General features: G+C 47.2%; 1 protein-coding gene across 1 annotated transcript in view; it reads left to right on the top strand.

The window, feature by feature from the left end:
• Nucleotides 1–23748, top strand: part of ACOXL (acyl-CoA oxidase like) — a 201364-nt gene that overhangs the window by 164205 nt on the left and 13411 nt on the right. Inside the window, exon 16 of the mRNA XM_006909483.3 lies at nt 15226–15327. Coding sequence (XP_006909545.1) covers nt 15226–15327 — 102 coding nt within the window. The remainder of the gene's footprint in view (nt 1–15225; nt 15328–23748) is intronic.

The following is a 23748-nucleotide window of genomic DNA, read 5'->3' as shown; positions in this document are numbered from 1 at the left end:
AAACTAATTTGTCATTTTTTTCAGGAGACTGGGTTTTTTAATGTTACATATTGGAGAGCACCATGTGGGTGACAGTGGTGTGCAGGACTTCTGTATCTGGTATGTGGGAGACCTTGCTCAGGACGACAGTACAAGGTTGTGGCTGCCGTCAGCCTGCAAGTTACTCTGAGAGCTATTCACTTGGAAGATTATCTGCAACAAACTCACCTAAACCTCGTTGGCTGAGAAGTGGTTGCAGGCCAAAAATGCGACCTGGACCAAATAGGATGTTTTTAAAAATGCTGTTTTGCGTGCGAATGGTCACGTGCCTACATTGGCAGAGGTGACTGAGCCCTGGGGACCAGTATTCATCCTGACTAGCATGGGTGCACTCTATGCGAGCGAGAGAAAGCGCCCCTGGGAAAGAGGACCCCCAGCCGGGGACGGCGCAGACAGCAGGGCCCGCAGCCTTCATCTGATGGCTGGGAGGAGCTCTGTGAGTCAGCGGCAGCGGGGCTGGGGCTAGGGACCCTTGGGCTGGGCTTCCTCCTGGGACCTCCCCCCAGAAGACCAGATTCACCCCGCTGCCTGGCACACCAGAACCCCCCTGGGGGAAGATGATGGTGAGACCACAGAAGCACTGTTGTGGCCGGCTCAGGACGTCGCTTGTAGCTTGTTGTCAATCACAGCAAGATGCAAGGGACAGGAGGGACCAAGTCATAGAGAAGCAGTCAGAGCTGCCACTGACTTCGAGTCTCCTACCTACAGCCCTGTCGGGAGCCAGGAAGGAGGTGCCAAGGGGAGACTGTCATCAGGGTTCATCTTCTCCCAAGATCTCACTGCTATTTGAACTGTAGAAATTAATCATATTCTGTATATCGGGGGTCCCCAACCCCTGGGCCATAGACGGGTACCGGTCCATGACCTGTTAGGAACCGGGCCACACAGCAGGAGGTAAGCGGCAGACAAGCGAGTGAGGTTTCATCTGTATTTGCATCTGCTCCCCAGCGCTAGCATCACTGCTTCAGCTCCACCTCAGCTCATCAGGAGTTAGATTCTCATAGGAGCACCGGTCTCTTGTGCCAAAAAGGTTGGAGACCGCTGCTATACGTGACTTATTCGACCCCATTTACTTTTCATCTCCACACTTTCCTGTTTCTTCACGCGTTCTTCATTCTATCGGCCAATTAGTAATCTCTTGGGTCCCTTGTGGTCACAACCCCGCAGAGCCATTGACCCTGCAGCTCCACCCATCACTCCGATGTGACTCTGGATCTAAGCCCACAGCCCAGCATGCTCAGGGTCTGAGTCCCCGCCTCCAACCTCCCTCCTCAGTGGCAGAGCCACAGGACGCTCCACGACTCTCCCCTGTCCTGGGGCACTCTGCCTGGCCCAGGGCATCTGTTCATCCTCTGCAGCATCTTTCAGAGCCATCCCTTTTCTTCTGTCCTAGGGGCTTGGTCGCCCAGGGGCAACTCCTGTCCTTACTCTTCCAGGAACCAGGTGTGGCCTTGGGCAAGTACTGCTCTCTGCTTTAGCCCAGTGTCTTCTGGTGAAAGATGAGGTGTATTCGGCCACTCCAAGTGCCCTTCTGGCACCCACGCTCTGCGCGTCTGGGCCTGGATGCCAACGATGGCCTGCGCGTGAGCCAGCCTGGCCCTCCACTGCCCGCCTTTCTCCTCCAAATCACCTCTGAAGCCCCATGTCCTACGTGCCTGTCTCTGCATGTGCTCCCAGCCACACCTCCTCTCTCCTGTGGAGTCAGGTGGTCATGGGACTTGTCCAAACCTGGACTTTTTTGAGAGTGCCAGGGGCACGATTAAAAGTGAAACTTGGTTGATGGGTGCGAGTCGTGACTATCAGCAAACCAGATCACTTGATTAGCCTGGCTTTGAATCAAGTCCAAAATCCCTCCCCTGTCAATGGCTCTGCTTGTCCATCAAGCTCCTGTGCTTGGCCCAGACGTTCCCCACCCCCATGCCCAGCAGAACTGGGCTACATGGTAGAAATTGTTGGGGAGACAGGCCTCTCAATGCCAGTCTTCATTTGGACCATTGTTTTCTAAGTCAAACAGAAATGATCAGCTTCTCGTTTTGTTCTCAGGGACTTTGTCACGTGTCCAGCCCGGGTAGGAGACAGCAGCCCCAGCAAGGGATACTGCGGGCATGGACCCTTCCTGAGGCCAGCACTATAGGGCCTCCCTGCTTCCCTAGGGAATGCAAGTAGGGCCCGTCGGAGTTAGTGGGCACAGTGGCCAGAAACAGACACCCCCAGAAAGTCTCTGTGGACCTGGGCGCAGGGCTGGAGTCCTGCTAAAAGCTTCTGGAACATTCCTGACCAGCTGCCATGCATTAAGGCTGCCCCAAGCACAGGATGCTGGGCAGATGTGGATGGCACGCGGCCGGCCTCGCTCCCTCATGTCCCCTCACCACTGGTCTAGCCAGACCGAGCCCTTTCTCCATCTGAGGACACACTCTAGGAAGTTGGACATACTTCAGTCCTTCTTGAAACCAAGTCCCCAGTCAACGACGTGACACAGTCCTGCAGTCCCCCAAGTCGATAAAGCATGACTTCTTCCGAAGAACGGGCATTTTCTCCTAGGCGAGTGAACTCCTGGCCAGTTAGAAAGATGGTCCTATAATGATGGTTTCACAATTTCCGAGCCATTGATTCTTTGACAAGGGTGCTGAGAAAAGTCAATTGAGAGAGAAAAGTATTTCTAACAAATGATGCTGGGACAACTGCATATCCATGTACAAAAGGAGGAATTTGAACTACTACTCCATGCTATATGCAGAACTCAAAATGTAAGAGCCCCATCCATGGAACTCTTAGAAGGAGATAGCCATAAATCACTGTGACCTCGGATTAGACAACAGTTTCTCAGATATGACCCCCAAAGCACAATTAACAAAGGGAAAAAATAAATTGAATTTAATTAAAAAATAATAATAATAGAGTTTTCACACTCAAAAGAGCGACTTCACCCTAGCGTGGGAACGGTCAGCCTTGAGGAGAGGAGACTTTTGACGCGAAAGCTCTACCGGTTCACCTCCCCTCAGATGGTTTTGAAGAGCCCTACATGCTGGTTGTCTCTTGTTCCTTAAATTGCTATTTTCGCAGACTCTGCGTCGCTGTCCCCCTCAGCACCCACTACCCCATGTAGCTGGCCCAGGGGCCGGGGTCAGGCTCAGGAGCAGCCAGCGCACCCCATGGGGTCTCTGGATTGGCTGTAGAGGGGCCTTGGCTCCTTCCACTTGATGGGTGCTCACCATGGCAACCCTGTCACGAAGCAGGACGTTGCAGGGGACTGTCCCCACTCATGGTGGCTGGCAGTGGCAGTTGGAGCCTGTCAAGTGGGCGAGCTGGGGTTTTTCCCTCTCTCCTGCATTCTAACTGCTCTTTCTTCTTTTCTCAGCATGCGTAGGTGGTAGCTGGTTTTAAGCACCAAATCAAGCAGCTGGTACTTTGTTACAAGCACCTCCCATCCAGTGTGGTGTCCTCTTTGCGCAGGTGGCCCTCTTCATACCCACGGACCCCATTGTGGTCCCTTGCCTTGTCTTTGAGGGTGTCCGGGGCCCCAGAGCCATAGGCAGGGGCTGGCATCCTGCATGTGCACCATGTGTGCCCACAGCCACCTCTCAGCCACCTGGGGCTGGGCATGGGCTCGGTCTCTCATATAGAGGGTTCTCAGTTGGGGTTTGACTGCATTTCAAACCCAGTGCAGGCTGGACGGTACTAATGCCGGACAGTGAGAGAGACAGAGCAAAGGCACTGCGAGGGACCCTGAGTGTTCAGGGAATTCAGTCGATATGTCGTTCTTTAGTTCCCATTTCCTCTGATATGGGCATACAGTGAAGAAGAGGAAGAGTATGTAGCGTGAAAACGTAGAGTGAAAGGCCTGGTGGCAGTTCGTAGCCTTTAATCCATAGGTTCCTCATGGTTTTAGCCATAAGGAATGACTCTCGGTTCCTGTTTCCTCATCACAGGTGTGGGGAATATGCTGTTAGCAATCCCTGCAGAAATCTTCCTTTGTTCTGAAGATGTCTTCCTGGCCTAGCTGAGGGCTGATCAGCATATTGCAATCTTTAACTGTGGCTTTGTTAACATTTTAATTCTCTCGCCTTCCCCCTACGTCAGTGCCATCCCTTTCCGTTACCCAACTCATGAAGGCTGCAGGATCCGCAGTCTTGGGACCCAGCCTCCCTGGCCCCTTTCCTGCTACCTCTCTACCCCTTGCAAGCTGGAGTCACATGCAGAGAACTGAGTGTGTGGCTGACAGTGCCCCTAAGATAAGTCATTCCATAAATGTCTGCTGGGCACCTACTATGTGCCAGGCCATATTTTTCCAGTACCTGGCTCGCTCAAGGAATACGGTTTGATATTTTCACATTTCCTAAGGGAAAAGAGCGATAAGTGACAAAGAAACCAAGTTTCAGACCTCATCTTCTAGCACTGACTGGCTCTGTCTCACTCTTGTTCCTCTGTCCATTGAGACCCTGGATGTCCCCTCCCTTCTTTCTTGGTTCTGTCCTCACAAGTTCCAAGCCTGTGCTTAGGTCCTACAGGGCTCATCTCAAACCAACCCCCAGATCTCAGCGACAGTTATCCCTCCCAAGGAAACTCTCATCCCGGAAAGGAATTATTGGTGCTTAGAACTGACTTTTTAAGTCAAAGGAATAAATACCTAATGATAGAATTTCTGGCTCCATAGTAAGTCAGCAGAAGGGTGATTTGGGTGGCTGGCTGCACACATCTGCCACAGTGCCTCTTCAGAAACATTTACGAGTGCCTACTATGGGCTAAGCACTGGGGTGCTAATATCAACAAGACCTGGCCTTCTCCCTCAGGTAGCTCCCTAGCTGGTTGATGCACTCCAATAAGCAAGCACATCGGAGTGGACTAAGTGCTAACAGAGCATCCATCTGGGGTGCCCAACTCAACCCGATTTAGAGCAGGCTTGCTAGAGAGAGGACACGGCATCAAGAGAAGGGTCTCTGTCCCTGCAGGAAATTAAATGAACCCGCCGTGTGGGCCACACTGTGCTCGCAGGGGCCAGTGTGAGAAGCCGTGGCGTTTCCACTTACAGAGTGTTCCTGGCACATTGGTGACCTGAGGGCTGGGGGCCCAGATGGTTCCGGGGGACACCAAGCTTCCACTCTTACTGCACTATGGTGTGTCCCCAGCGTGCCACAGCTCTCTGGACACGACAGCAGTCAGCGTCTTCTCCTTTCCCTTGGAAGTCTTCCTTGATGTCTAGAGGATACTCTCAAAGTGAGGCCTCTGGAGAGGAACCCAGTGGAAGCCATCGTCAGCTAACAGTTGCTCTAGAACTGTTTTCGAAGCATGTCACCAGGCCAGGGCCTGGAGCAGAGAGGGGTCAGGAAGGGGAAGGCAGAGGGTCTCTGCTCTGCTGCCCAAGAGTCTGCACGGTGGCCTCCCCTCCACAAAGCTCTCCTGTCAGGGAGATGGACAGAACACCCCCCCAGGTGCAAGCTCTACCTGTGCCTGATTACCTAAGAGGCACGCACAGTCCCACGGAGGGGTGGATGGCAGCACGTGTGAGGACACCGCGCCATTCTGCCCTTGATACTTCATCACCATGCATGGGAACCAGTATCCATGTGGAGAACCAGCCAGTGTGCAGAAGAGCAGTGGGTCCCCAACACAGAGACCACATGCTGGGGCTCAGCCCGTGAGCTTGCGGGGATGTGGGGTCTCTCCCCAGTGTGCCTGCCCCTTGGCTCTGGCTCTTTGGGCGGGCTCATTTCATGCTCTTCTAGAAAACAGGGCACATCAGGAGAGTCTTGTCTCGTTTGCCAAGACAAACGAGAAAATTAGAAGGACTTGGTGACAGCCTCTCTGGGAAACTGAGAGCAGAATTCGGCCCTAAGGGATAGAAGTTTGCGGGAGCAGAGCGTGGGGCCTGCTGTCATACCCCGCAGTGCCCAGGAGACCTTTCCTGAGTGGCTGACCCAGAGCGGAGATGCCAGCGCCAATGTCAGCGCCGTGGAGCCAAGTCACCCAACGCCAACAGAACTGCCCGGGGCTGGCAGTAACATGTCCCAGCACACAGTGGACACGTGAGTCACATGGGCAGTCATGCTGGGGAATGACCAAGAAGGTCCCCAGCCCCAACCAAGCATAGCCAGGTGGACAGGAAGCGGGAGATGTCTTATCCTTTACTTTCTATTGTGCCCGTGCCCATGCCACCCCCCCATATATATGTATGTATGTATGTATATATGTACGATTTTACAGACAACATATGGTTGGTTCGTGTTTTGAATCCACTCTGCCAATCTGTCTTTAATTGTTGCATTTGGAACATTTACATTTAATGTAATTATTGCTAGACTAAGACTGCCATTTTATCTTTGTTTTCTGTTTGTTCTGTTTTTCATTTCTGTTTTCTTTGCCTTCTGTGCATTACTTGAGTATTTTTTAGACTATCATTTTTACTTATCTGTAGCATTTCAGGATGTGTCTCTCTGAATAGCTTTTTTATTAGTTATTTGAATAATACCTAGGAAAAATATATTATGTAAACTTTAATCAAAAGAAAGCAAAAGTGGGTATGTGTACACACACACACACACACACACACACACACACACACACACACACCTGATGTGAAATAGATCATTTGAATAGCCCTATAACTATTAAGGAAATTGAATTTGTAATTTTAAAATTCTATAAAAAGAAAACTACAGCCTCCAGAATTCATTGGAGAATTCTATTAAACATTTAAAGAAGAATTAACAATTCTGTACAATCTCTTCTAGAAAGTGCAGGAAGAAGAAGTACTCACCATTAATTTATGAAGCTAATATTTCCCTATTAGTTCCCTAATACCACATCAGACAAAGAAAGGACAAAAAAATTAGAAGTGAATCTATTTCTTAACATTTTGTTAGAAACTTTCTAACAGAAGTTAGAAATTTATTTCTAGAATGCAAGGATAGTTAAAACTTTCTAACAGAAGTTTCTAACAAAATGTTAGAACAAAATTTATAACAGAAGTTAGAAATTTATTTCTAGAATGCAAGGATAGTTAAAACTTTCTAACAGAAGTTTCTAACAAAATGTTAAGAAATAGAATTCAGTCATATATAAAAAGAATTGCAGACCACGACCAAGTGTGGCTTACTCCAAGGATGAAAGAATGGTTCAATCTTTCAAAAATCAATTTAATTATCTAGATTAATAAGCTAGAGAAAAAAGTCACATGATTGTATCAATTGATACAGAAAAAGCATTTGACAAAATTTAACACCCATTTGTGATAACAGCTCTTAAATAAATAGGAAGAGAGCAGAACTTTTCAACTCGATAGAAAAATCCCACAGCTAATATCACACACAGTGGTGCAAGAGTGAATGCTTCCTCCCTAATACCAAAAATAAGGCAAGAATATTTGGTCCTGCAAGTCTTATTCAATACAATACTGGAAGTTCTATCCAGTGCAACCAGGCAAGAAATGGAAATTAAAGGTGTGTCCTTTCAGATCAGAAAGGAAGAAATAAAACAATTCTAAGTTATAGACGGCATGATTGTCTGTTTATAAATCCTAAGGAATCTATAAAACAAACAACAAACTAGCAAACAAAAACCATCCTGGAACTAAGAAATTATTTCAGCAAGGTCATAGGATACAAGACCAACATACAAAAGGTAATTGAGTTTGTATATACCAGCAATGAACACCAGGACAGAAAAAAAAATTTCAAATCAATGTCATCTACAACTTCTCAAAATATAAGACGTGCTTACGTATACTTCTAACAAAACATGTCTAGGACTTGTATGCTTAAAACTACAACATGCAAATCCTCAACAAAATACTAGCAAGCTGAATTCAGTAGCATATTAAAAGGATTATACACCATAACTAAGTGGGATTTATTTCTAGAATGCAAGGATAGTTAAAAAAAATTGGTCAAGGTAATATACCACATTAACAGAATAAAGGGGAAAAAGACATTATCATCTCAATTGATGCAGAAAAGGCATTTGACAAAATTCAGGACCATTTCATGTTAAAAAAAAAACACTCAGCAAACTAGGAATAGAGAAAAAACTACATCAATATAATAAAAGCCATATATCAAACACCCACAACTTTCAACGTGAAAGACTGAAAGCTTTTCCTTTCTCAGAAATAAGACAGGGATATCCATTTTTACCACTTCCATTCAACATAGTATTAGAAGTTCTAGCCAGAGTAATTAGTCAAGAAAGAAAAGAAAAGTCATCCAAATTGGAAAAGAAGAAGTAATATCATCTCTATTCATAGACAATGTGATCTTATATATGAAAATTCTAAAGATCTCTCGCTTCTTCTCTCTCTCTCTCTCTCTCTCTCTCTCTCTCTCACACACACACACACACACACTCACACACACTTACACTATCAGAAGTAATAAACCAATTCATTCAAGTTACAGGACACAAAAATCAACATGCAGAAACCAGCTGCATTCCCATACACTAATGATGAACAATCCCAAAAGGAAATTACGAAAAACAATTCCACTTACAACAGCATTAAAAATAATAAAATAATCAAAAATGAACTTAACTAATGAGATGAAAGACTCATACCTTGAAAACTATGCAATGTTCTTGAAATAAATTAAAGAAGACATCAATAATTTGAAAGAAATTCTGTGTTCACGATTGAAGGACAATGTTTTTAATATTAATATTTTTATTATTACCTACAGATTTAATGGGATCTCTTTCAAGATGCCACTGACATCTTTTGCAGATAGATAAATCTATCCTAAAATTCATATAGAATAGCAGAAACAATCTTGAAAAGAGGAAGAAAAAAGATGGAGGTTTCATACTTCCTGATTTGAATTTACTACAAAGTTAAAGTGATCAAAACAGTGTGGTACTGGCATAAAGACAGACACATAGACCAGTGGACTAGAATCGAGAATGCAGAATAAACCCTTGCATATGTGGTCAGATGATTTTTGACAGGGGTGTCAAGACCATTCAATGGGAAAGGATAGTCTTTTCTACAAGTGGTGCTGAGAACACCGACATCCACGTGCAGAAGGATGACTTAAAATGATACAAAAATTAACTCAACATAGACAAAAGACCTAAATATAAGAGCTAAAACTATAAAACTTTCAGAAGAACACATAGGGGGAAAACCCCGTGACATTGATTTCTTGATATGACATCAAAGGCACAGACGACAACAACAAAAATAAACACACTGGAACTCATCAAAATTTAAAAGTTTCGTGCATCAAACGACACTATCAACAGAGTAAAAAAGCAACCCTTAGAATGAGAGAAAATATTGACAAGTCACATATCTGATAAGAGATTAATATCCAGAATATATAAAGAACTCTTAAAACTCAACAATAAAAATAAATAACCGGTTCAAGAATGGTCAAAGAACTTGAATAAATACTTCTCCAAAGAAGATGTACAAATGGCCAATAACACATAAAAAGATACTCAACGTCACTAATGATTAGAGAAATACAAATTGAAATCACAATGAAGAAGCACTTCACATCTATCAGGATGGCTGCTATCAAAAAAACAAAATAACAAGTGTTGGCAAGGATGTGGAGAAATTGGAACCCTCGTGCACTGTTGGTGGGAATGTAAAATGGTGCAGCCATAGTGGAAAACAGAGTGAGATTCCTCAAAAAGTTAAAAATAGAACTGCCATGTGATCCAGCGATTCCCCCTTGTAGATGTACACCCAAAAAACTGAAAGGAGGGACTCAGACAGATACCTGTACCCTCACTTTCACAGCAGGGTTATTCACAACAGCCGAAAGGTGGATGCAACCCAAGTGTCCACTGATGGATGAATGGACAAATGGAATGTGTGTACACATTCAATGGAATATTACTCAGCCTTAAAAAGAAAGGAAATTCCGACACAGGCTACAAACATGGATGAACCTTAAAGACATGATGCTGAGTGAAATAAGCCAGTCACAAAAGGACAAATACTGTATGACTCCACTTACGTGAAGTCTGCAGAATTGTCAGATTCGTAGAGAATGGGGGTTGCCCAGGGCCCGGGGGAGGGGAGAATAAGGGGTTAGTGAATGGGCGCAGAGTTTCAGTTTTGCAATATGAGAAAAGTTTTGGATATGGCTGGCAGTGATGGTCGTAGTGCCAAAGACGGGGGAACTTGGGAGTAGCAGGAAGTTGGAATCAATTCTGGGTGAAAGCAAGCCAGAGAAGCACCTAGCATCAGCAACGTGCTGCCCCATAAGTGGCCTCGGCCGCCTGCATAAAGGAGGGCTGTTCAGGGCCTGCACAGCGGTGAGTGAGGGGGAAGGGCCGCTCTCTGCCTGCAAAGAGCTTCTGAACCTCTCCTGTTGGATACAGCGAGGCCGAGGCCATACTGGCCATGCCACACAGTGGAGGGAGGGTTTGCTGGAGACTCAGGTAGCAGGAAAGGCTGGGTCCTGCAGCCGGCCATCAGACCCTAAGGAGGAGGAAGCATGTCCCTGTCAGTGTGCTGCTGCACAGTGCATTCAGCAGGCAGGGAAAGATGTCTTATATCTGGAGATGTCCCCCTCTCCAGACCTCCCCCTGTCTCCTTTCCAGCTTGTCCAGCTTTGTTTCCCATAAAGGACTTTACTGCACTTCTTATTTCCTGCCATCCGGGGAGGCCAAGCTACAGGTATGTCCAGGCTTTTCCGATGAGGCGTAAGACAGGAGGCGCCTTCAGCCTGGCTGCCTGGGGCCTGTCCTGCCTCCTGCCGCACCCTCCACACTTCATCCCTGGTGACACCACATTTGGCCTGCCGTCACTTTGCTGTGACAGTCAGGTCCTCAGAGGATAAACTAGTCCCTTTGCCACAGAATGTGGACTGAAGACTCTGTATCTGAGCTCTCAGAATGAGAAGGTCGCCTCCGCCCTAACCCTCCTTCCAGAGCCTCCAGGACATGCAACTGCCATGTCTGTCCCTTCTCTCAAGAAGAGAGGCTTTTAAGAAGCCTCAAGAAAAATTGAGCAGGTTGGATTTTTTTTTTTTAATTAATTAACATCTCGAGCAGTTTGGGAAAGAAAGAGACCGATTGGAACGACTTCCTCAGAAGAACAAAGAAAAAGACACTGAAGCTGACCCCTCTGCCTTTTGCCGGTTGCACATAAATAAGTCGTCATCACCTGTGGAAGGTGATAAGCTAACACCAGGAGCTAGTAGCAAGGAGGAGACTGGGCAGGTGAGCATATGTTAGGCATTGACATCGTTCCAGTCTGGTGCAATTTTTTTTTATCACATTCCTATTGCAAGGAATGTCCTTAGAAATTGCGAAGCCAACGCTTTTTGCTAATGTTGGCAGAATTTCCTTAAACAAGAGATAGTGCCACCTCCCATCAATTTTGCTGGGCAGTAATGCAGCTCCCAGGAGGCTGAAGTCTGAGGCGGAAGGCAGAGCACTTCATCACCGTGAGAGAATTGGGTTGTTGCTGGCATCATGCTGGGTTCCCGTGCATTAATGAGCTTTGCTCTTCTTCTCTGATGCGGGAAGGTCTGACTCGGGCCTTCTGCTTCAGCTTCTTGCTTATTATGCAGCCTGGGCCAAGGAATTGGGCTGCCTGCTTGTCACAAATCGCAGGCAACCTCCCTTGTGTCTGCTCCTGGCCCAGTGCGCTCACGCTCCCTGAAGCCCAGGCTCTCTGAGGTCCGCAGCCCTGCAGAGTCATGGCAAGCCCAGATGCGGGCTGGATGCCTAGGTCCTGCCTTCCTGAGCACATGTGGTCAGGGAGAGGTCACATGGACAAATAATGACACCAAGAGGCAGGACGTGTAACAGGGAAATGCATGCTGCAGTGGGAAGCCAGCAAGGTCAGGGACAACCTCGGGGGTGAGGGTCCATGGACAAGGCTTCGATATAGGGAACCCTGAGAGGATGTGGCCGCTTCAGCCTGGAGTTTGCCATAAGCAGAGACACGGAGTCTGGATACAGGAAGGTGGTACTTTTTAATTATACAGCAAAGCGACCTTGTTTGGGGGCATAGTTTTGTGAATGTTCACACAGGAGTAGATCCCTTTCACCACCACCACAATTAAGATACAGAACCATGTGTCCACCCCATGTGACCAGCCCCTGATGGCACGGCTTCAGAATCACCCTCTCCCCCTTCTGTTAACCCCTGGCAACCGATGACTGGTTGTCTGTCCCGTAGCTTTGTCTTTTTAAGAATGTTTGTAAATAGAGTCATACAGTGTGTAGCCTTTTGATGTTGCTTTCCTTCACTCAGCGTGACATCTCCGAGATTCGGCCAAGCTGCTGTGCATGCAGCACTTACTCCTTTTCAGGGCCCAGTCGCATTCCTCGGTGTGGGCATGCCACTTTGTCCGTCCCTTCATCCAGGCAAGGACACTGGGCTGTTTCCAGTTTGTGGTGACTGTGAGAGGAGCTCCCGTACAGGTTGTCACAGCGTCAACGTAAGTTCTCCTTCTCTAGGGCAGTGTCTCATTCTCGGCCCTGTCGACATTTCGAGCCAGATGCTTCTTTGTTATGGGGGCTGCCCTGTGCTTTGTAGGGTGTTTTTAGTAACATCCCTGGCATCTACTTACTAGGTGCCCATAGAATGCTCCCAGTCATGACAGGCAGAATGTCTGCAGACGTTGCCAAATGTCCGCTGGACAAAACTCATCTGCAGTTGAGAACCTCTGCTCTAGGGTAAATGCCCAGGAGTGGACTTACTGTGGTAAAAACATGTTTAGTGTTTAACTCTATATGGTAATGTGGTAAAAACATGTTTAGTGTTTAACTCTATATGGGGCGTGTGAAGATCCAGGGGTCAGCATCCTCAGCAACTCTTGGTGCTGTCAGTATTTTTTATTTTTTGCCAATCCAACGGGGATGTAGGAAGGGTATCTTGTTGCATTTTGTAGGAAGGGTATCATGTTGCATTTCCCTACTGGCTAATGACATTAAAATACTTCATGTGCTTTCTCGCCATCTATATGTCCTCTGTAGTGAAGTCTGTTAAAATCTTTTGCCCATTTTAAATTGATGCATGCCTGGGTAAAGCCAGCATTTAGGAGTCAAGCCAGGGAATGGTGTCAGCAGTCAGCTCTGTGTGGCCAAGTGGGCTTGGGCCTGAGTCACATGGACCAAGGTAGAAGCAGATGGCCATTTGTCATGGTGTTAGAAGTGGTGGATTGTGCCAGATACCCTCTATTTGCCTCTCTGGCTCTCTTCCTTCTCTGCCCTGCTCTGAGCTCAGGGAAGTGACCTGTGTGCCTTACATCAGTAGGGTCCTTGCCCTCTGGATCCAGTTAGGTTTTGAACAGGAGGCTACAGGTAGAGGTTGGAGAGGGGCAGAGAATGAGCTGATGTCTCTGCCCCCTCCTGCCTTCCTGTGATATCACCTTGAGATTTCTGTGTTCCTCGGCTGAAGGTCACAGCTCCTCTTGAGGTGTCCCTGTCTACATAGCTGTGTCTTTCAGGGTCTAGCGGCCACTCCTTGCCCTCCTCATTCCACTAGCTCCGGGGTCCCGCACTCTCCCTGTGGCCCTCCTTCACCTTTATAAAATGATTACTAAACTCTTCTTGAGTCATCTGTATGTGAACATGCCCTCTGTTTCTTGGCTGAAACTTGGCTGACACAGGATTCTGGATTGGGTGAGAAGGTTAACTAGATTATTCCTTTAAAAAAGGCCTTACTTATACTTCGGTGGTTCTGAGTTCCTTGTTGCTGACTTTTGTCTCCATCTACTCAAGGGAAATGTGGGTTAACTTTTTGCACCCTGGAATCCACAATAAATATTTCCGTAGTAATAAAGGATGCTCTAAATGCATATTCTGAATAATATCATCTTGACTTGAAGTTCACTTAGAGACTTGTGATTCAGTTTAGCCACACAGTCTTACACAATTTATTATTTTTATTAGAATGCATGTTTTCAGGATGTATTTCAGTATTTTTCATTTGCTCTCACCATGTTTATAGGGCCAGCGAACATTTTTATTGTTATAAGAAAAAGCCAAAGGAAGCGTACGTTGGCCGAGCAACTACTGCCCAGAACTTGGGCAAGGTCATAAAAGAGCCAAAATTAACTTTAAATATAAGTCATAGACAAGTTGTTAAGCCATACTGTGACCCTCCCTGGGAAGGCCGAGGAGTTGAGGCTCTGCATAATGATGCTATTTCAGGGGTGGCTCAGAACCTCAGGAGAAGAGGGAAGAGCCTATGCTGTCGACGTAACTGTGAACCGCGTGGCTTCTGAGTCTGATGACCCTCAGGAGACAGAGTGTCTTTCTCGGGCATGACCGTCCTCTCCATGAGACTCTGAGAAAGAGGGTTTTGTTGATGTTGCTTGGGTTGACTTTGAGATGATCTCACTTCGAGAGAGTCATTACCTTTTTAGAGATACACAGGGAACTGCTCTTAGATGAAAAGATATGACTGGGCTTTGCTTCACAATAATACAGTAAGTGGGGACAGGTGGGAATAGAGATAAAACACACTCGGCCACGTTCTGGTAGCTTTTGAAGCTGGGTGATGGGAACATGGACGTACAACATGCTATTCTCGCCACTTTTGTGTAATTTTGGGATTATTAAATATTAAGAGCAAATGGATAGTTAGTATCAAAGTTACTTGTTGGTACAGGAAAACTCACTTCTTATTGCGTGATGCCGCTGATGTCACAAAGAAGTCCTGTGTGTGTAGGTTTCAGACCCGTAATAGGAAAAACGTATTGAAATAAAATGCCAATGAGGGAGGCTATTTTTATGAACATTTAATCAAAACGTGCTCAATGTTTGCCTTCCTTCTCAATTCATGAAAGGATGCTCTAAATTGCAGTTCTGAATAATATCATCTTGACTTGAAAAAGAAAGCAAACAGAAATATTAACTTGTGTTTTAAAATATCTTACGAGTGGACTTTGCTTTTAAATAACCTGGGGTGGAGGAGAATGAGGTGTGGTGACAGATGAAACAAGACTGGCCATGAGCAACTACTGTTTGTTGAGTTGGGGGGAAGGAGACACGGGAGTTGGTTATGCTAGTCTTTCCACGTTTATACATGCTTTAAAATTTCTGTAGGATAGCTTTAAAAAATAAAACACTCTGCACGTCCATAATGTGACCATTTTATCTTCAAGAAGTGTCAGCTTTCATGATTGTATGAAATGTAACAATATGCTATTTCTCCTCACCTCCTTAGATTCTGCATTTTCTAATATATTACTGTCTGTTTCTCTCCTCTTCCCCCACCCTTAGTTTTGCCTGTTGTATGGAACCAAGCTGGTGTTCCAGGAGCGAGCCTGGTATCTCGAACATAAATATTTGACTCCCGCGGCCAGCACAAGGATTAGGAGTCAGGTAAGCATCCCTGGTGTGCAGAAGAAACCCTTCAGCTGTCAGCTCTTTGCTTTCTTAGAAAACAGCCCTGCCAATCTTTTATCGGTTCCCACTCGTGGATTTGTGTGCCTCGGGGACTTCACAGTATGTGTTTTCATTGCCCAGAATGATCATATTACACATCACGGTTTAAGTGACAAGGAAATGACTCACTGTGCATGAACTTCCCAACATGCGGAGGACAGGATGGAATCAAAAGTGTTTTCCTTGTCTTGGCCCCCCAAATAATGTATGGAATGATTTTAATTTTCCTACTTCTTATTGAAACCTATTAACTCATTCTTCACACTCAGAAAAAAGACCTGTGGTATTTCTGTCAGTGGTAGCAATGGGAATTCAGTGTGACAGCCACCGAGCACCTGAAAATGGAGGCAGGCCCACTGAACTGCCACCGAAATGCCACCCTAAGAGGAAGACCATAAAACGGCATAGTCACCTGTAACGCTCTCCGAGCTCTGCGAGATGCTGACACACAGGCAGGCGCACTCGGTCTCTGCATCCGAGGGGGTCTGCTGTCTGGGGACATGGCACAGACTTTAAAACACAGATGGCAACACAAGGCAGCAGAGGCTTTCTCGTGAACTGGGCCACGGGGATAAGCTCAGAGTTCACAGGACAGATGCCACTTAGGGAGCAGATGTCATTGTTGTGCTAGACCTGGAAGAGGCGACAATTCAAAGTGGAGGTGGTGGCTGAGATGAGGACGGGACAGTGTGGCTAGGCCTTCAGACAGGGCTGTGACGTGAGCGAAATCATGAAAACAGAAGCAGGCAGGACAGACCCGTTAAGAAACCGAAGTCTTGAGAAACCTGGAGGAGCGGATGACTGTAGCCCTGGAAGAATCTTTCTTCTTTTCAGGAGAACAGAGATTATGAAGATAAGTGCACGTAATGATGTCCCAGTTAACTGTGCTATGTAACAAAGGACCCATAAACTTAGTGGCTTAAAACACCAACCACTTATTATTTCTCCTGTTTCTATGGCCTGGACAGGGCTCAGCCAGATGGCTTTTCTGCTCCACGTGGGGTTTGCTGGGGCGACGTGTTCAGGTTGGCTCCTTTGCTCTCATAGTGGTCATTTCAGCTGGGGTGGCAGGAGCAGGTAGGGCCGCTGGGCCACTGTCTCTCCGTGTGGCCTCACGTGGGCTTCCTCACAGCATGGTAGGCTCAGGGAGGTGGCTGAGTGTTTTCCATGGTGGCTGGCTTCTAAGGAGCAAATGGCAGGTGCCAGTCATCTTAAGGGCCAGGCCCAGGGTACCATGGTGTTACTGTAGCTCCATCCTGTTGGCCGCAGGAAGTCAAGGCCAGCATAGACTCGGGTGGGGGGTTGCCTATCAATGTGAGGGGTAGCTTGAGCGTCTAGGGGAGGAAAGAGTCGCTGGCAGCTCCTGGAGACCACCCTCCACAAACAAAATACCCACTCTGGAAAGAGGAAAGAACAATACTTTTTAATTAAAAAAAAATAATGACAAGAAGGAAGATTTAAATCCACATGACCTGGTATCTCAGTGGTATAGAATTCTATAAATAACACGTCAGACGAATCAGTGAAAGAAACCAGCACTGAAGTGCCTTTGTATTCTTACAGTGTGCCATGCTTCCCAACACTCGTCACTTCTAGTTCCTAACAGAAGCCTGGGGGTAAGCAGGGTGTAGCCAGCCACCTGGGAACCAGCTTCATCTGCAGGGCTAGATCTGGGCTGCTCAGGCCTTGGGGACACAGCGAGGCCTTCTTCCGCACATCTCTGAGCTGCCAGCCATGAGCACTCCCCCTTCTCAAGGCTTCCCTGGAGTTCCCGGAGGGAGGGGAAGTACTACTGCACGGCCCTGTACAGGAATCTCAAGGTTCCAGAAATATTGTTAGCAGCTTCTCTTCACTAAAATGCCTGAGACCCTTGGGCAATTGGAGGTGGTAGATGGGAGTGCACTTGCGAGGGAGTGAGGAGCCGGGATGATCGATACGACTGCAAGCGGACGCTTTCACATGATGACACCTCACTCTAATTCTTTAGGTGAATCTATGTGCTGGTTAACTCATCCTATATGTTTTAATCCCAGTTGTTAGGATTTTTATTTAAAAAAAAAAATGTTTTGTATCATCCATGTCACCTTTTAGTTTCCTAGTCCCCAAAGATATATTCGGTATTGTCTTTTATTTCTTTAAGCATTGAAGCATGGTTGTTTTATAGTCTGTAGCTATTAATTCCAATATCTTAAGTCTCTATAGGTTGACTGTTGTCTGTTGCTTCTACTGCTATGAGTCTAGTTATCTTTTAATGTGTGCTAGTCATTGTTATTGAAAAATGATTTGTAAGATTTCTATGAAGGCCAAACTGGAGGTGCCTTCTCCTTCCCTTTGCAAGGCATCTGAAGGTACTCTCCGTCTGAGACACACCTTAAACCAAATTCAAGCCTTGGGTTTCCTGGAAGACTTAGAGGGTTCAAATAAGGGCAAACATTTCTTTGCCCTCCCTCAGGGTTATAGCTCTTTGGCACCCAGCTGATTGTCTATTACATGTCTTGCCTAGTGCTGGCCTCCCTACGCCACCTGATCCACTGTGAGGCTGTCCAAGTGAAAATCATATCTGCTGGAAATGGCAAATGCCTTCAGGGCAAGTGCAATTTCCTTACTTGTTTGTCTTAGTTCTCATTTTCCTGTATTTTGGGGGCATCATTGTTTTGTCAGAGGACTGATGTTTTGAAGGTATCTCTCTATATAATCTAGCCCTCTAGTATCAGAAACAGAAAGTTCCTTCAATGTTATCCCTCTCGAACCTGCAACAACCCTTTGAGGGATTTTCATCCCCCTTACACATGGATAAGGAATCCGAGATCCAACGATAAAGTAACTTTCTCAAAGTAACACAGCTAGTAAAAACCCATATCCCTCTGACGCTAAACATTTTCTCTTATTTTATTTGGATAAAAATTAGCAATAGCTAGTAACAATAGGCACACCCAGTGCCCAGTTGTTGGTTTCTCACACCATTTCTCAGTAAAAGGAACCAGGGTCCTTGGAGAAATGGCTGATTCTAGGGCTGGGACAGTGAATATATGAGATGAACCTGAACCATCTTCTTGAGCCAGAAAGTCAGAAAGTGCTCAAAACATAAACAAAACACACACACTCACACACACATACACAAAACGCTGAGTGATGGGAGCATGTCACAGGGACACCAGAAAGAGAAACCGAAAGTGCTCCAGTGGCCGAAGCCAGAAGAATTTCAGCAAGAAAATAAATAACATAGTATTGAACTATAACCCAAGGTATAAAATAATTACAAGTCTGTAGTGATATAAATAAATGATTAAAAATGTAAAAAATTGGGTAAAAAAGATGAGTCTTCTTTACAGAAGAATTCCAAATTATATATGTAGGTACTTCTCCTTCAGGAGGTCAGGCTGACTCCTCTTCCCTTGAGTGTGGGTTGGACTTAGTGACTTTCTTTTATTTTAAATAATTGGATATACAAAGGAAAACTGTTTATTTATGGTGGACACACCTGGTGGGTCCCACCTCAGCCAAGTGAATAAGGTTACTATCACCAATAATAAATCACGATCAGATGTGACGTGATTAGGAGGGCGCTTCACAGTTCCTCAAAACCTAGAGCCCCAGTCCAATCGTGAGAAAAAAAATCTCAGGAAAGACTAAATTAAGGAGCGGTCTACACAGCACCTGGCCTGAAACCATCAACGAATGAGAGACCATCACGAACCAGCGGAGACCACGGAGACACGATGACCAAGTACAGTGTGGTGTCCTGGATCGAGTCCTGGGACGGGAGAAGGACACGACTAGTAGATAACGTGGGGGACTCTGAGTAATGTCTGTGGCCTTTAACACAAACGGACCAGTACTGGCGCCTTCGTTTCCACAGTGGACCACAGGTTGTCAGATGCCCATGTCAGGGAGATGCTGGTGAGGGGCAAATGGAAACTCTTTGCTGGAGCTTTTCTGTAAACCTAAAAGTACTCCCAAAATAAAAAGTTTACTAAAAAGACATCAGGATTCAGGAATAGCAATCAGCCTGGGCTGATTCTAGATAATAAAATGTTTCGGAATGCCTGGGAGTTTTGCTGACGCTCCAGCGCAATAATTAGCAATGCACATGTTTGTACCTAAAAAAATCTCATAAAGATCTTCAAAGTGATAACCCCCATACAACCAATGAGTAAAACTAAGAAACACAAGTTAGGCAAACACCCAGGATTCTAGCGGAGCCCAGAAACCAGAACTCCTTATCCCCATGGAAGTGGATTAAGTGGGAGGCGGCATCCATTGGTGGCCCCGCATGGGGCACGAGAGCACGAAGGACCTGGGTCCCGAGGTTCATGGAGGCCTGCCTGGTGTCCCCGGGTGGGTGAAATCCTGCACGCTTCCAGAGAGCAGCCTGAATGCCCAGCACTTCCGCTGAGGCCCACGAGACAGGTTTTCTTTTTAGATCCAAGCCAACTCCCGAGGGCCAGCCCTTGTTGGCTGTGATGACCAGGCTCTTCCTTTTGTCTGACCAGCAGCATTGACAGGGCCACACTGATCACTTGCATGCATAATCCTCATGAGCTCTGTTAACCTCGTTTGTGGGGTGGGAAGCTGCCGTCTGTGAGGGTGAAGGTAGGCTTCTGCACCCTAGTCCCATGGCCACCTGTCCCCTGGCCTGGCCTGCCGGTGGGCTGGCTCCACCTCTGTTCCCTCACTGTAGAGCTAGCTTCAAGGCATCAGTGGGGGAGCCCTGAGGCCTGTCATAGCAAGGCCCCCGGGTGAAAGGCTTCTCTGTCCTTCCCACTAGGACTTTTGCAGAGGCGTGTCTGGAACAATTGTGCACTTTGTTTTCGGAGGATGTACGCTAGGCAGTACCCTGTCCCAGTCTTCACTAATAGACATTTTTCTCTATTTGGCTTCAGATAACCGTCAACCTTAGGGAGGGACAATCGGCTGAGGCCGTTTGCAAGGAGGGAAGACTTTCAAAATAACCTCTGTAAAAACCAACTTCATTTTGCTCAAAAAAAAAAAAAAGACAAAATAAAACATAAAAATTTCAGCTTCTTAGAATGGCGGATTTTAATGCAAATGAATATTTGGCCTTGGGTCCTCTACCATTTTTTACACCAGCCTTCAGAGTAAACCCAAGGTTTTAAAGAGAGTAGCCTCACTTTTCTCATCAGAGGGTCTGTCCCCGCACTCCTGGGCACAGCTGTCCGGCCCTGTCAGTGCCCAACAGCCTAGAACAGTGGCTGTCGGCGATGCGCAGAGAAGCAGCAAGTACTCGTGGACGTGTGGTCAGCTCACACTAAGAAATCAACACAGGAGGAAGCTGTGTATTGAGAGAACCACAGCCCAGCTGTGGGTTGCAGATCAAAAAAGACCGTTTTCAGTGTGGTGGAAATAATAGCAAAACGTTGAATCTGGTTCTGCTTCCTGCCTGGAACCCAAATAATGGGACCGCGTGGGGTGGCAGCTAACACAGGACCTGCAGGGAGGCGTGGTGCTATGCTCAGCCCTATTGGTCACGGAGGTTGCCTGGAACTGTGCTGAAAACTGAAAACTCCTTCAGGAAGGGTGAAAATAAATACCAGTCGTGACCCTGTCCTAGGTCTCTTGACCCCACCGCTGATATGTGATGACTTTACACCTATGCATGTCACTCCTTCACCCAGGCGTTGCCTCCATGTCCTGTTTGTGTCGTGACCTCTCAGTTTCTTCCTGAGTGCTCTGTCTCTGTTGGAGCAGCAGGTGACTGTGCCTCGGCACCCTGCGTTGTCCCTGTGCCTCTGGGACTGTGTTCACATCAGCGTGAAGCCCGTCTTGGGCAATGCAGCCCAGGTGGTCCTCTTTGCACCCATGCCGGTAAGAGGACACAGGAGTGGGCCCACACCGAGCGCCTGGTCTGCCCCACTGAGGGGACCGTCCTGTTTTCCATCAGAGAAAGCTGCTCAGGGACCCAGCTGCAGCCAGGAGGCTGTTGGGAACCTGTCAGTGGCAAGTGACCTTGGCTTGTGATGGCATCTGCTCAAGTCTGAAACAACCACGGAAGTTTGGGTTTCAGTGTTAGCACGGTCTGTCAAATGGTAGAATCACTGAGGGGACCATGGTCAAGCTGGTGACGGGTGGGCCATGCAGGAAGTTCTGAGAAGATGTGGCCCCTGACCTGGTGATTGAGTCCCAGGAAATGTGGCTTGGAGTCAGAATGTGCAGAAGTGTGGCCGAAAGCCAGGACACTTGTTGGCTGCCTCCAAGTTAGAAGACGGATCACACTCCTTTACTATTTCGAACTAGGTGTGGAATGCAAACACAGCCATCAATGTGCGACAGAAAGGCTCAGGTAGCAGGACACAGAGTGAGGCTGAGGGAGAGCTCCAGGCTGGGGACTTGCTGCTGGCCTGAGAGCCCTTCTCCTCAGACCTCAGCTTCACAAACGCGCACCCTGCACTTGGCTGTGAGACCTTGAAACGGTGCCCATGGCCCCGCAGCGAGGCCACAAGACATCTCCCACGTTGCAAGACAGTCCTTTCTAGGGAGCTCAGACTTCTAGCCTTCTGCCTCCCTCCCCAAACCTGGCCCAGGGTGGTGCAGACATTTGGGTACCAGAGTTTCCAAAGGCGTGTGAGCTGTGGTTTTAGGCACAAGATGTGGAAACGCTTCTGCCTTGAGGACGGAGGTCAGGTTCTTGGTCTCTGGGCTTCATCTACCGCCCACAGACTCTTGCTCTTTATAAAAAATGGGAGAAAAAGCCTCTGCTCCCCACACACCCAGCCAAGTGGGGCCCGCCTGACTAGCCGTGAGGTTTCAAGAACTTGGCCGTGTCCTCCAGGCTGAGTGGAGAAGCCAGAGTGAGGTGCAAGCACAGGCACCCAGCCCGTCAGGGTGGGGACAGATGTTGCCTGCTCTGTGGCCCTTGGTTAAAAGGCCAGGAGCATGATTTAAGTGACATTGCAACAGAGTGGCCACACAGGGAACACAGCTGAGTCGTTTTAAAACCTTTGATTTGAAAGCCTCCCCAGAAGTAGCTTTCACCTCCTTCCACTTCTGTAGGGCCCCAGGCTTGCCCCCAGGACAGCGGGCACCAGCTAGACTGCGAGTGTGTCCTGGTCCACCCTTGCCTCTCTGAGCCAGAGACACACTCCCACAGGGAGACAGGGAGGGGTCAGTGCAATAGATGGCTGTCCCTGGGAAGGGGGACGGTTCCTCCCCAGGCCCGAGCTTGCTCTCAGTGTCAAAAACATTGTCGAACCTACAAATGTGGGCCATTCAGGTGAGGTCAAGAAAACCCAAGTGGGACTTGGGTTCTTCAGTCTGGCAGTAAAGAGACCCTGAGGTCACCATCCTTGCTGTACTGGCTTCCACGTGGCAGCTACCAGGTTGGCCCTCAGGCTCGGTCCACAGTTCAGCTTTGTGTATCCAGGGGTGCTCCTTCGGGGGCAGCTTGTTCCAGTCTCAGGAGAGAGCCACTGCTTCGCTGAGCTCTCGAGTCCTCTGGTAGCTGCTCCGTCCCAGGGCGTCCTGTGCAAGTCTTGGTCTACCCTCTTCCTCCAGGACGCCGGCAGGATTTTATGCCTAATAGGGGCTGTGTCGGACAAAAAGAAAAAAAACAAAAACAAAAACCTTCCAGGTGATGGAATTCAGCTGCGTCCAAGCAGACTGGGCAGTCTCCACCACAGTTTAGGACAAACTGGGCTTTATCATGAGTCTATAATAATAAAATTTAAATGAATCACAGGACTTGAAGCAGAAATGATTCCCATGCCATCCATTTCGGTAGAAATTACTATTCTAGCTTGAAATCAATGTTTTTTTGATTAAACAAAATGTGTTCCTAGTTGCTCCTCTTTTTTCTGATGGTAAGTCACCCTTCCCCTTTGAGAGGGTCACAGATTCACGTGCAGCTGTAGGGAACAGTGCAGAGATTTTGTGTCCCTCTACCTAGTTCCCCAGTGGCAGCACCTGCAGAACTGTGGCCCAGTGTGACACCAGGATCTCCATGTGGACACGGTGAATACGCAGAGCTGCTTCATCCCCACAGCATTCCCTTCCCCTACCTCCCCTGAACCCTTAGCAGCTACTCATTCTCTTCTCCATTCGTATAACTCTGTCACTTCAAGAACGTTGTATAAAGGGAATCACGTAATATACAACCTTTGGGGGTTGGCTTTTTCCACTCAGCATGTTTTATGGATGTTTATCCAGCTTGTCGTGCGGTCCGTTTCTTTTTTATTGCTGGGTAGTATTCCACAGTGTGCATGTGACACCATTTGGCCATTCACTCATTGAAAGATGTCTGATTTTCTTCCAGTTTTTGACTATTAGGAATAAAGCTGTTATAAACATCCATGTGAAGGTTTGGTATGAATAGAGGTTTTACTTTCTCTAGAGTGAATACCC

The sequence above is a fragment of the Pteropus alecto genome, unplaced genomic scaffold (genome assembly GCF_000325575.1).
Source record: "Pteropus alecto unplaced genomic scaffold, ASM32557v1 scaffold223, whole genome shotgun sequence".
Classification (NCBI taxonomy): Eukaryota; Metazoa; Chordata; class Mammalia; order Chiroptera; family Pteropodidae; genus Pteropus; species Pteropus alecto.
The sequence above is the reverse complement of the archived record's forward strand: the minus strand, read 5'-3'. Positions and strand labels throughout refer to the sequence as shown.